Below are 12,672 nucleotides of genomic sequence, written 5' to 3' on the forward strand. Positions count from 1 at the left end.
AACATCATGCTTTCCCAAACAGAAAAAATCTGGGCTGGCCCTTCATGTGGAATAAACTGGAGCAGCTCCACGGAATTCAGTTTGCTGATTCATAGCAGCACAGGCTCCAGTCCTTTATTTTTCTTGTCCTGTACATGTGGCACTTTCTAAATAATACAAGATATTTATGATATTCAGGATTTCAGAGAAGTGGGGTGGCCCTGAGACAGTGGGATTATTTCTATATGTGGCTTTGGGTTGCAATGTCATTAAAGCTGGTTAGCTTGTGTAATGAATAATTGGTGATTTAGCTCCCAGCATTGATACATGCTAAATGGATGACAAACATCATTAGCCATCTTCTTTCCATATTTTCCATGCTTCCTTCCATGTTGTATTTTAGTGCTTCGTTGCTGTGATTTAGTGTGGAGGAGCCTAAGCAGATCCCTGCTTCTGTCATGTTTTAACACGAAATGTCAAATTTGAAGCCTGGGTCTGTTGAGCACTACCAAGAAATGAGAGACTTTGATTGTTCACAAGTCTTTCCAATGAAATGTCAAACTTTTCATAGTATGAAAATGATGTTCCCCAACATAGAGCTTGAAAACAGATAATTATCCAAGAACATGAAACAGAATTAACATGCACTGGAGCATGTCATGAACATTTCCCTCAGCAAATAACAAAGGTAATTGCTGTCAGAGTACAAAGCAAGGAGAAAGGTTGGCTCTGTTCCTTAGACAATTGAGATTGGCCACTGTTTACTCACTTAGCCCATAAAAACATGCAGCCTAGCAGAAGGGTGCCATTCCAGGGCTGATGGAGTGTGACCAGCCTGCTGATTGCGAGCACTTCTCATTTCACACTTCCCAAGTCTGATCAGACACAAGGTCCTTGGCTATTATTAGACATCTAAACCCTGATGAGTCAGAACTCATTTGTAAACCATGTTAAGCCCCAGTAATAATTAATACATTTTTTTGAACCACATTTTTGACTTCAGGCACAATTAAGAGGGTTCATTCTTAGCCTAGAAGAAAGAATGGACATAATTTGCTAGGTAGATACAATTTTCCCACATAGAAATCAGAGAAGCAAGGAAAAAAAAAACCACTCCTAATTGCTAATGGGGATAGTTCTGGTTTGGGATTTTACAGATCAATTTTCTAATATTAGAAACCAATGGAGTGTAGAGCTACAGGATAGAAGTGTGGAAGAGACCTCCTGGAATACCACATGTAGCTCACTGACATCACAGGCAACTCCCCTCACCCATTTATTCAGCCAGGGCTTGCAAATGCTTGAGAATTTTTGTCCCCACCTTCCTCCTGGGGGGCTGCTCCCAAAACTCATCACTCTGATAGTTAAAATGCTTGTTTCCACCTGTTTTTTTCTATGCTTCTTTTATTCTCAGAGATGTCTGCATTTAAGGGAAAGGCAAAATACCTTTTACCAATAATAACCAGATTCTCCCAGTCATCTTTGTGCCATGCTCTTCTCAGGCTCTTAGTATATTTTACTAAGTAAAATATAGTATATTTTATATATAGAAAATATTTCATATATTTAAAATAGTATTATATATTAATTTAATATAGTATATTTTATATATAATATTTTAGATATAAAACAATTTTATCTATATAAAATACAGTATATTTTATATAAGTGGTATATCTTAGTATACTTTATCTATACAAAACTTGGAATTTGAGCCATGCTGTAGTGAATATCATGCACAGAGAGCTGAGGGGTAAGCGAAAGCCCACTGAAAAGAGACTGACATACCTATGATTTCTGGTAATTTACATTCTTAAACTTTAAACAAACTTCTGTTGTTTTTATATCATTCTCACTACCTTATGGGCACTCCCAGCAACCCTCTGCCTCTGAAGCTGTTGTATCAAACAGACCCTCTCCCAAGTAATGAACTATTTTGAAGGGTAAAAGGTCTTTTGTAAGCAGGTTTTATTTTTGGAAAAAGTCCACTATGCCATTTAAAGGGGTTTTTTTTCCCTGAAAGTGAACTACTTTGAAGAGTCTGAGGTCTTTTGTAAGCAACTACTGCCTATTCCTCACCAATAATTATGTTTATGTTACATTTTTATTACAAAATATTACAATTTTATTGCAATTGTTTACCTCTTTTTTACCTTAACAAGATGCATGAAGTCTTCAGTGTAACACGACAGATTTTTTTGCCATATGCTCTGTTTTCAAACAACACCTACTGCAGCTTAAAAAGCCAGTTATGTTTTTTGGGCAATGCTGGGCTACATTCTCTGTCTAAAGGTGAAATTCACACCTGTGGCAGGGACTAACCCAATATCTATGTCTGAGTTAGGCATGTTAGATACCAGATCAGAAGGATCTTCTTTAGTGCGTCACAAAATACCAAATGTTACAGCCCAACACCAAGACCAGACATCAAGGAGAGGTGTCTGCTGCCCCCTTGCCCCAATTGATTGCTGAATTTAAATCAGATTTTCTTTCTTCTCTGTAAACATCTGTTAAAGCACATTATTAATAAGTATTTTTTAACTTGTTCTCACTTTACAATCAGTCACAATTAGTGCTTCTTGGGTGACATTTTCCCCAAACTGTTACTGTGAAGCTCTTGCTAACAGTGTAAGATTCTGTGAGTGCCCATTCTTGTTGTTCCTTCACAGTGAAATCAGTAAATATGAGAACATTTGTAGCTTGTGTAATTTAATTCAGTGAATATTGAGCTGCTCCTGGTGCTAGCAGTCTCCTAGCTTACGTTAGATAAGCAGTTGGAAAACAGAAACCTTAAACTGCCAAAATAGAAGCATTAATTGTGCAGTGTAACAAAGTGAATCTCTAAAAACCATCTTTAGATTCCTGTTGAAACATTTGTAATCCAGCCAGGAAGAAATAAATGCTTTTAGCTCCTGTGCTCTGGGGTATGGATCTGCTGTGAAATGTCCAGGAAATCAGAGAGACACAGCCAGGGTGGAGGAAGGACTCAGAAAAGAAATGAAAAGTAGTCAAATATAAGTGAAAGTGTGGATTTGTAGGTATCCACTGTGTCACCTGGCAATAAAAATATAAGGAAGAGGTTAATCAGTCAATCTGCCTAAACCAGGAGAGCAAAAAGGAATCACAGGTAGAGACAGATGTGGGCAAATACAAAGCCTCAGTGACAGAGGATGGAAAGTGTGTGTGGAGAAGCTAAGGCTTTAAAATTAGGAGGGAAACAGAGAGAAAATAAAGGAATGTTTGCATGAAACTTCCACTGAAACCATAAGAATCTAAAGCCATTGTAGGAATACAGATGCTGTTTCTGAAAGCAGTAATTTAGTGATTTGATGTGAATAAAAGCAAGTCAAAACAAATCAAAACACCAATTCCAACAGCTTTTTGGCTTAAAAAAGATGGATAAAATCAGAAAACAAGTCCTGACCTTCCCAGAAGATGTACAGCTCCTACTGGAGATGCTCAGAAACAGTGGGAGGGTTGGTCAAATAATCAACATACTTGGAACAAAATAATTCTAGAATGAAGTAAAAGATTAAAAACAACATGGAAAAGACATTAGAAGCAGCTGTGTCATTTCCCCTGCCACATGCAGTGATCCCAAGGAAGCTTCTGGCACTGTGACCCTCCTGCTGCTGGACCTGTAAGCCTGTCCTGCTCAACCAGAAATTGGTGCACTTTATCCAAAAGGTGGCTCTGTGGGGAGCTGCAATGTCCCAAACCAATACAGAGAGGGGAGGGCTATTCTGAGAAACTTGATGGGAGAACAAATAAGAAAAACCTGGGGAAAAAATGGCCAAAAATGGAAAAAGAACTTTGACATTCCTGTGTGTAGCTTGAGTGGAGATACACTTAGGCAGAGGGCAAAACAAGGTGTCAGGCCCCACTTGCTGAGACTTGCACTCAGCATGTTTCCATGTGCCTCAAGAGAGCCTTCCCTTCAGTGCATATAAAATATATATATATTTATATATTCTAGGAGCATGGGCACAAACAATAAATACAAATATCAATGTATGTAAATGTGAGGTGCTTAGGCTGGAGAGAAAACCACAGAACAAAGGAATTTACCAGTGTTGGTCCAGTTCCTGAGCTGAAAAGGTCTGCTCTGGAGGGATGTGGATAAAATTCCAAAGCCATTGTCAGCCCATAAGTGTGCCCCATAAATTATGTATGGCTGTTCATTTAAATTATTGTAATGTGTCCAGGTGACTTGTGAAGCAGGATGTGTCATGAAAGGTTATTGGAAGGATCTGAATAAACAGCAGAAGGAGGGCTGGGGGTGTTGGTTGCTGCAGAAGGTTGGATGTCTGTTCCCTTCTGCTAAAAAGGGGATTTTGGAGCTCTTTTGGAACTACCAGTGAGCTGAAAAATCATTTATTTCCACAGTGCTGCTAGTAGGCAGCTGTTCATGGTGACAGCAGGAGAAACCTCCTTGAGCTGTACTACTTCCTGAAGAAACTAGAAGGGGATAATTCATCAGGCCTTTTGGGTGTTCTGTGAAATAGAGACAAAGGAAGAACGAACTAAAGAAAATGTCTGACAAAATTGAAGCTAAATAAGTTTATTTTCCTTAGTTACGTTGTAATAGATGAGTGCTAGATAATATGAAAAGAAGAAAAACAAAAAACCAACTGCCAAATGCTTTTATAAAGGAGCTAAGAGCATATGTGGAGGAAAATGAGCCATAAATGTTATCTCAGAGAGGTCCCACTTGGAATAAGCGTATATATGGCAGTTATGTCTAAAATTTGTTATGTTGCTATTGTTTTGTGAAATGACAGAACATCTGCTCAGTCACAAGGCACCAGTAAAATGCAGCTTTATGCCTAAAGCAGTATGTCAGTTCCTAACAAAAAATGTATATAACAGGCCAGAAACAAAGGCACATTGTCTTTTCCAGTTGTAGTCATTTCTGACCTAATAATGGTTTAGAAAGGATTTTTTATTTTTATTTTTAAAGAAATGAATGGGAGGATTGAGTCATTCATGACTCTTTTCAAGATGAGGCTTTGTGCATTATTTGTGCATAAGCTGGCAAAACCTTTGTCTCTGCAAATCATATTTATGTCACTAGAGCACTTTGAAAAAGGCAGCTACTTGTAAGTACCTTGAGAAAAAATCTTTAGCTTACAGCTCCTAAATGCAGTGTACAATCAGCTGGTTTTTCCTCCCACTGGAAACACCAGAGAGTGATAGCTGTGCTCACATGGTGAGTGGACAGAAGTCACATTTCACCTCAGAGCTGACTCCTCAGAAGGAAAAAGCACTCCCAGTGCAATCTGTCATGTAGAAAACTCATTACCAAATCCCTCTGGAACAATTATTCTATGGAATTTCTCTCAGAATATTCCAAGCACACAACTTTTAAGTGGCTTTATTCAAAGAGAATATTTTCATTGTTGTGTTCACTGACTTGAAAAGTCTGAAACTGTGGTGTAAAATATAATTTTTGAAACCTATTTTCTGATAAAATGGGGTTATTATCCTACAGCTTGAAATCATACACATGCATATATGATGCAAATAGACTGGTCAATAAAACAGATAGAAATTGGCACCTTTTCCTACAATGCTTTTCATGGAGGGAAGCAGTTATTATTTCATTAAGGTGGGGAAGTATTCAAGTAGAACATGGCTTCATGAAAAACCACGATCATGAATTTGTATTCTGCCATACCTGTGTTCAGAGTGAGAATTAGGGTTAGACTGGTTGTGGAGAGCTCAGAGGTTCTGTGTCAGGGGCTCTTTGAAGCCTCTGAAGTCTGAAGGACTCTTTTATGTGACTGGGAATGTGTTTGCTACATCATGAAGTATTAATAGGGAAGAAAGACAGGAGCCACTCTCATATGAATTCTTTCTTCTCCAGAAAACCTTATGTCAGCAGAATTTGGGTTTTTTTTAATGTCACTTAAGGTTGGGACCTTTGCTGGAATAAATAAAATCTATGCAGCAGAGTCATCTGTGTCTGACTCAGAGCTGAATAGTAATATGTGATTTTTGCCTTTCAGCTGAGTCAGATACAGACACTAAAGCCTCCCCACAGAAGCACTATAGCTTCTCAGAAACCCTTCAGAGGTTTATGAACCTGATCCAAACTTATTGCAGTTGGGAAAATTCCTGATTTGAGTCAGTTTCCAGTTGGACTGTACAAATCTTATTGATCTATTTGTATAACCTTTTCAAGAGGGGGAAAAAATCTTTCACAAAAACTTGAAGACTTAATTTTTAAGCTGTTAAGATTACAGTATTCCTTATATTATGCTTTGTGAAGGTAAAGGCACAAGCTCCAGGGCCCAGCCTGAAATTCATTGCAATTATTTACCCAAGGCATCAATTCTCAGCACCAGGACAGGGCACCAGGCCAGGCAGGAGCTGTTGTGCAGAGTTGCCAGAGTGGCTGGATGGCATCATTTGTCAGCTGGCAGGGAAAGAGCCATCAAAATAAAGTGTTTTTAAGAGTGGCTCTTAAGCAGTGCAGAAATGCCACATCTGACTCCCATCTCTGCTCCCCAGTGCTAAATAGGAGCAAGGCACTCTGGTTCTCCCCTCAGCCATCTGGGGAGGCAGGAGGATTTGTGCTTGGTGGCAGCAGCCTGGAGAATTGTTCAAGGTTTCTAACAGATCTGTGTCAGCCAGGCTGTCTCTGAAGATGACCTGAACCTTCGGGTGACCTCCAGCTCCTCTGCTGGGGACCTTGTAGTCCCACAGCCACAAAGCACAGCAAGTATTCCCTGCCCACACCCAACCCCTGGGACCAGAGAGGAAAAAATATTATTAATGTCTTCCATTATAGTCTTCTAAAGCTCCACCATCCCAGTGCATCCTGATGCAGTCAGTGCTATTTTCACAGAATGATCTAGGTTGGAAAAGACCTTTAAGATCATCTAGTCCAACCTTTGCCCTAACACCTCGTCACCAACTAAACCATGGCACTGAGTGCCATGTCCAGGCTTTTTTAAACACATCCAGGGGGAAGTCTCAGCCTTTGAGACAGGTTTCTGTTATGCTGTGAAAAAAAGGAAAGTGAGGCATGCTGCCATAAGCTTTGCTATTGCCCTGAAACACTGATCTCACTGGAGTCCTGTTGGCAGTAGCCAAAGGAAAGCTGTGCCTTCAGAATGTGGAAAAGAGAATGATGCTGTGTCACAAGTCACTGAGAAATGATGACATTGCCTTCTCAAAAGGGATGATTGGTGTGTCTGGAGCTCCTCACTGAAGAGGCTACACTAGCCCATCTCCTGGAATGAGTTTATTTATAGATAAAGCGTTACTGATGCACAAAGTCAGGCTCTTGTCCGTCATTCTGGATGAGTGGTAGCCACAGGACATAAAAGTCCTGTTGTGAAGAGGCTGGGAAAGTGTATCCAAGGTGAAAAGGGTTGGTAGGTCACACCTGAGCTCATCTGAAGTGGTCATGGTGAACCTGGTTATCAGGATTCTGGGTCACTTGGTGGCCCCTCTCTGCTGACAAGCCAAGGAAGGGCTGGATGTACCTTCAGAGATACAGAGGAGATGCAGATCTGGGCTCCAGCTCCTCTCTTGCTGCAGTGAAGGCACCAGAACCCAGAAATGCTGCAGTGCATCATGCTGGAAAGCTCATCTTCCTGCTCAGAGCTGGGGCCCATTTGGTTCAAGAATTGCTTGTTTTGAGCAGAGGTCAGGATTTGAGCCATGGGCAATGAATGAAATCAGATCTTTGCAAAGGAGGAGTGCCTTAACAGGCAGTAAACATTTCTGCTCTGACTTGCAAACAGTCGTTAAAAGCCTTTATTAAATTCTGTGTCTGTTCTGTTTGCCACTTAGCCATTTCTTTTCATTCTGAAGAATTATAACTAAGAATGGATGAGACTTTTCTAATATGATCAGGACACAATAAATTTGTGAAAGAACTGAGTTATCTTTCTCCCTCACAGGCAAAATTTTCCAATTGTTTAACAAAAATGTTGTTTTGTATGGCTGTGACATGGGTCTTCATAGCTGTGAATAGCAAGGCTCTTAAGCAACTTGTTTATAAAAACCAGACATGCAGTAACAATTAGAGAGTGTTCAATGTGCTTCCCCACTCAAGTCCATACCCTCTCCTCCTACTTGCTGATCTTCCCACTGCCCTGTGCAGTTATTTGTGTCTTCAGAAGGAGCAAACTGAGCTCTTCAGGGAGAGGGTGCAGAATTTCCTGAGTTCTGTAGAAGCTGGCATCTGTTGTTCCACAGAACCAGATCTCTGCTCCAAGTGTTTGTCAGCCCCAAAGTGAGGATGGCAGCTCCAGCACCTGAAGAAAAAGGAGACTGTGACACAAAGCTTCCCACTACAGAGAAACTGCTGCACCCATCACCATCCTTGCAGCCCAGTTAATACATTTTTTAGCCCTGTGCTCCAGTTCACCCACAGCTCCCAGAACTGCTCCTTTGTAGTGTTTGAATCTCCAAAGCGTTACATTTCAAAGTACATTTTGCTCAGTACCAAGAATAATCAGTCCCCTGGGATGAAGCAGATCACAAAGCCTGAAATGGATCTGGAGTACTTTGGGAGGAAGATGCTTGTGCTGAAGGGTATTGGATAGATCCGATCTGGCAGCCCTGCAGAGGCTTTGAGAACAGTGCAGTCTTTCCATCTGGTCAGTGCTCCTCAGGTGGGGGGAAAGGTTCAGGCTTCTCCTGGACCATCCTTGCTTGATGAATATTTGCCCTATAACACAATTTATTAGTCTAAGACATTTGGGTTTGGGGTTTTCTTCCCCCCAGGTAGTGCTGCTCTTGGTGTGACCTGCACGGGCTGGGTTTAGATTCACTCCCAAGAAAATGGGATTTTTCATCTTTTGGAACTACCAGAGAGCTGAAAAATCGTTTATTTCCACAGTGCTACTAGTAGGCAGCTGTTCATGGTGACAGCAGGAGAAAGAGTTATCTAAACATCGAAAAGCTGAGTGTTGTGGGGTAAATGTGTTGTTAGAGCAAGCATGACCTGGTATGATAGATTTAGATTTATTTTAGAAAAGGTTTTCTTATTCTGTGCTCAGTCCTGGAAGTATTCTAATGAACAGCTTGCAGTTGGAACAGACATCTTAAATAACAGCATCTTAAAAGTCATATCCAGGGGCGAGGTTTCCAAGTGACCAAGCCCATCATGAAAACTAGAAAATGCCCTCAGCTGTGAAGTTTGTCATGGTCTTCAACTGTAAATTCTTCAAAACAAGTACTTGGACAGCTGGCAGATTGTACCATCCTTAACAAGTGTTCCCCAAACTGTGCTTGGCAAAGGAAAGGCTGTGTGTTGGAACCCTGGTTACTGAGAATTTCAGACTTTCTGTGCTGCCAGGCACTGAATCCCAGGAGAACACTGAATTTGACCTGAGGACGTGGAGAAGGCTTCCAAAATGGAATGATAGAACTGGGGTTGTGGGTGTGGAGTTTGAGTAGAAGTGTGTAATATCACAGGGTGGAAAACTTAGAGTTTAAGGGTTTAGAATACAGTAATATATATAAAGCAAGATGGAGGTTTTAGGGTGGAGGCTGGTCCTTCTTCTTCACTTCTTCTCTGTGGGTTTGGGTGGTTTTGTGTAATTGGGTAAAAAAATCCACATTGCAGGCACGGGTGGTTGGTTATTGGGTTAAAAGTAAAAATAGTTGAGGTGTCATTTCTTAATTAGACAGTTTATCCTTAAAAGGCCTTGGAGAGAGAGAGATGGGGCTCCATTTTAGTTTATTAGAGTGAAGTGCTGTAGAACTCAGGGTTTGTCAGACTGTAACATAGATAAGAACTAATAAACATCTGAGTCCAGGCAAGAAATTCCATCTCATGCATTTAATTCTGATCCTGGCAGAAAAGAAGCAAAGACTCCCCAGCTGTGGGAACAGCACTCCCTGTGGTGGTACTGGTAGATGTGATGTTTTCAATTAAAAGTTTGATAAGTGCCCCTGGTCATCTATAGTGCAGAACATTTGGCTGCACACTCTTGTTATTCCAGAATATTTGAATGCCATTGCCAGAAACAGCTTCCAGCTTGAGGAGCTGCTCTTGAAAGTGCATGAGAAGATGTTTGTTGCTGAATAAACCAGAGGAGTGCCAGGGGTAGGAGCTGTGTGAATACTCTGACCATGGTTGGTTTGTCACTTCTTCCATTTCAGCTGGATGCTGAGAAGGCCAAGTTGAAGCTGGAGAGGTGGGGTCCCCAGGATGCTGGCAGTGGGGCTGGAAGGAGTGAAGAGATGGAGTCAAGTGGAGACTGTGATGATGAGGATGGCTGCCAAGGATCTGGGGACAGGATGCACACAGCAGGTAAACACACCTTTTCTAGGCACTTGGAGAGCTTAGAAATTCCTGTGTCACCATTAGGTGGACAGGGCTAAGATTGACACTGCTTGAATTGCTGTCAAAATCCTACTGAATTCAAAGGATTTGAATCTTAATCTGTGAAGGGCTGCAGTAAAAATAGAATGATACAGACAGTAACCCAATATAATTTAACACTTGGCATGCAGATAAAAGACTTAAATGTAGAGTGAATAATGTCTCCAGTGAAATCTGAATCACAGGAATGCTGAAGAGCCTTCCTACATAATGTGAGCCCTTCAGATAAATAGACAATTGATCACCTTATAGAGTATTCTAAGTGTTAACATAAACATTTGTTTATTGCAAAATCATACTGAAGGATGATCCAGAGTTGGTTCAATGTATATATTCTTGAAAAAAACCCATAAGGAATACTGTGGGGTTTTTCCTTAGTGGCGAGCTGCTGGTTAAATGAAATTTCTTGACAGTCTCAGATATTGCATTCTGCAATATTTTTTCATTAAATTACTTGGATAATATGTCATCAAGTGTAGAATCAGCTTCAATATCTAACAACTTCCACCAACATACTGGCAATATGATATGTAGTTAAATTCTTTCAGTAACTTAATAAAAAGTAAGATGTTTCTAAATACTTGATAATATTGATTTACCTCATCTCTAAGTTCTGATTCATTTTACCTCACCAAAATGTGACTGGTTTAATTTACCATAGTGTAAATATAATGTGGGTTGGATGTGTAAATCCATGAAATACAGGTATGTGAGTGCTGAAAACAATGCCCATTGAGATGGCTGGGGCTCAGGTAGGTTTTAAACTGGTGCTTGACTCTGCTGAGAAAAACAAATGCCTTTTCTTTGTCCCTTTGCCCCTGAGTGGAGAGGGGGAGCAGCTGTCTCATACTCAGGTTAGATTTGCAGGCACACTGTGATCAGCTGGTGGTGAAAACGTCAGCTATCCCTATTGTGAATATTTGTTCTGGAAAACCAGGCTTAAAGATGTACTTTGGAATGTGTGCAAAGTGTTACAGGTAATTGTAGTGCCAGCTTATAATTGAATTGAATTTTAGTTTGCATTGATGGCCTGTGTGATCAGGGTATCATCACATAGGGACGTTGTTTTTAAAAATCATTAAGTAATTACAAATGACAGATCAAGCAGAGGTTTTCACCATCTACTCACCAATACTTTTGAAAAAGAAACTTGGATACAATGTTATTTTAAAAACTTTTTAATTGTTTACTGTATTTCATCCATAAGCAAAGAAAAGACTTGTAGAGGTTTTAGGCCCTGGGGATTTAGAGAGATAAAAACTTAATATGATTTCCTCTGTTGTGGAGTAATAGAAACAAAAGTCAGGTGCTTGGTAGTCTTCAATGAACAGTCAAACTATTAATACACTATCTGGGGAGGATGTATATCCATGCTTCCATGGACAATGGTAGAGTTAAAAAATAAAAATTTGAATGCTTTCAAGGCTTGACTTTCAGCTGGCTTTAATAATGGAAAGCTACTTAATGTTACTTTTTCTCCTTTTTTGCAATCTATTTAATTAAAATATTTTATGCTGATATCATCCTGGATTTAAAAGAATTATATTTATATAACTGTCTGTTTCAGAATTTAGCAGGGTGTATATCCAATTAAAAAGGTAGTTACAATAAATTTTAGAAAATGGTATTGATTCATAACAGAGGAATAAGTATTTCATTGTGTGACAATAGTAATGCTCTATCATAATTAGCTTTAAATATTGTACTGTATACAAGCCACTAGCAGTAAATCTCTTTTCCATATCTGGATACAATTAAGAGATAAAATGCAGTAATCTCATTATGGAGCTGCTTTGCTTTAATAGAATGTTAAAGAAAAACAAACATCAGATTAGTTGAATTTCCCCTTGCTGCATGTCTGTGAGATGATGTTGGCAGTTGTACAGCCTGTGAACTTGTATTTCCTAAGCTTTAAACTCATCCAGTCCATCTACTCATTGTTTTGTGGAAGGGGAATATGACAGCATTGCCTGTTCCCTGCTTGCCTGGAAACTGAGTGGTGAATTGGCTCCAAAGCCAAATCCCTAATGGAGCCCTGGTTTGAAGGGTGGTGAGGCCAGTGGGAATGTCCTTACAGGTGTGGCTGAGACACAAGGAGAGCTGTGAGAGGCCACCAACCTCTTTGGGGCACGTTGGAGCATGGAGTCACACAGCAGGACAAAAGGAATGAAGAAGGAATAAAAGCCTTTCCAAACACACTTTCTGGCAAAGCAGCCATGCTTTTAACAACAGGCCCATGAAAAACGGAGGAAAATATTTTAATGTCAGCCTCTGAATTGAGAATGTAGTAAATATGTACTACATCTGTCATTTATTCAAAACTACATGAAAATTATATTTACTGC

At 40.0% G+C, this 12,672-nt stretch overlaps 1 protein-coding gene across 1 annotated transcript in view; it reads left to right on the plus strand.

Moving 5' to 3' along the window:
- The window catches only part of LOC311157390 (glypican-5-like), a gene marked incomplete at its 5' end in the record, with an annotated part of 355,041 nt that overhangs the window by 251,750 nt on the left and 90,619 nt on the right, over positions 1-12,672 (plus strand). Inside the window, one exon of the mRNA XM_084212081.1 lies at positions 10,105-10,255. Coding sequence (XP_084068207.1) covers positions 10,105-10,255 — 151 coding nt within the window. The remainder of the gene's footprint in view (positions 1-10,104; positions 10,256-12,672) is intronic.

Source organism: Fringilla coelebs (genome assembly GCF_963513975.1).
Source record: "Fringilla coelebs genome assembly, chromosome: 10".
In the NCBI taxonomy this organism is placed as follows: domain Eukaryota; kingdom Metazoa; phylum Chordata; class Aves; order Passeriformes; family Fringillidae; genus Fringilla; species Fringilla coelebs.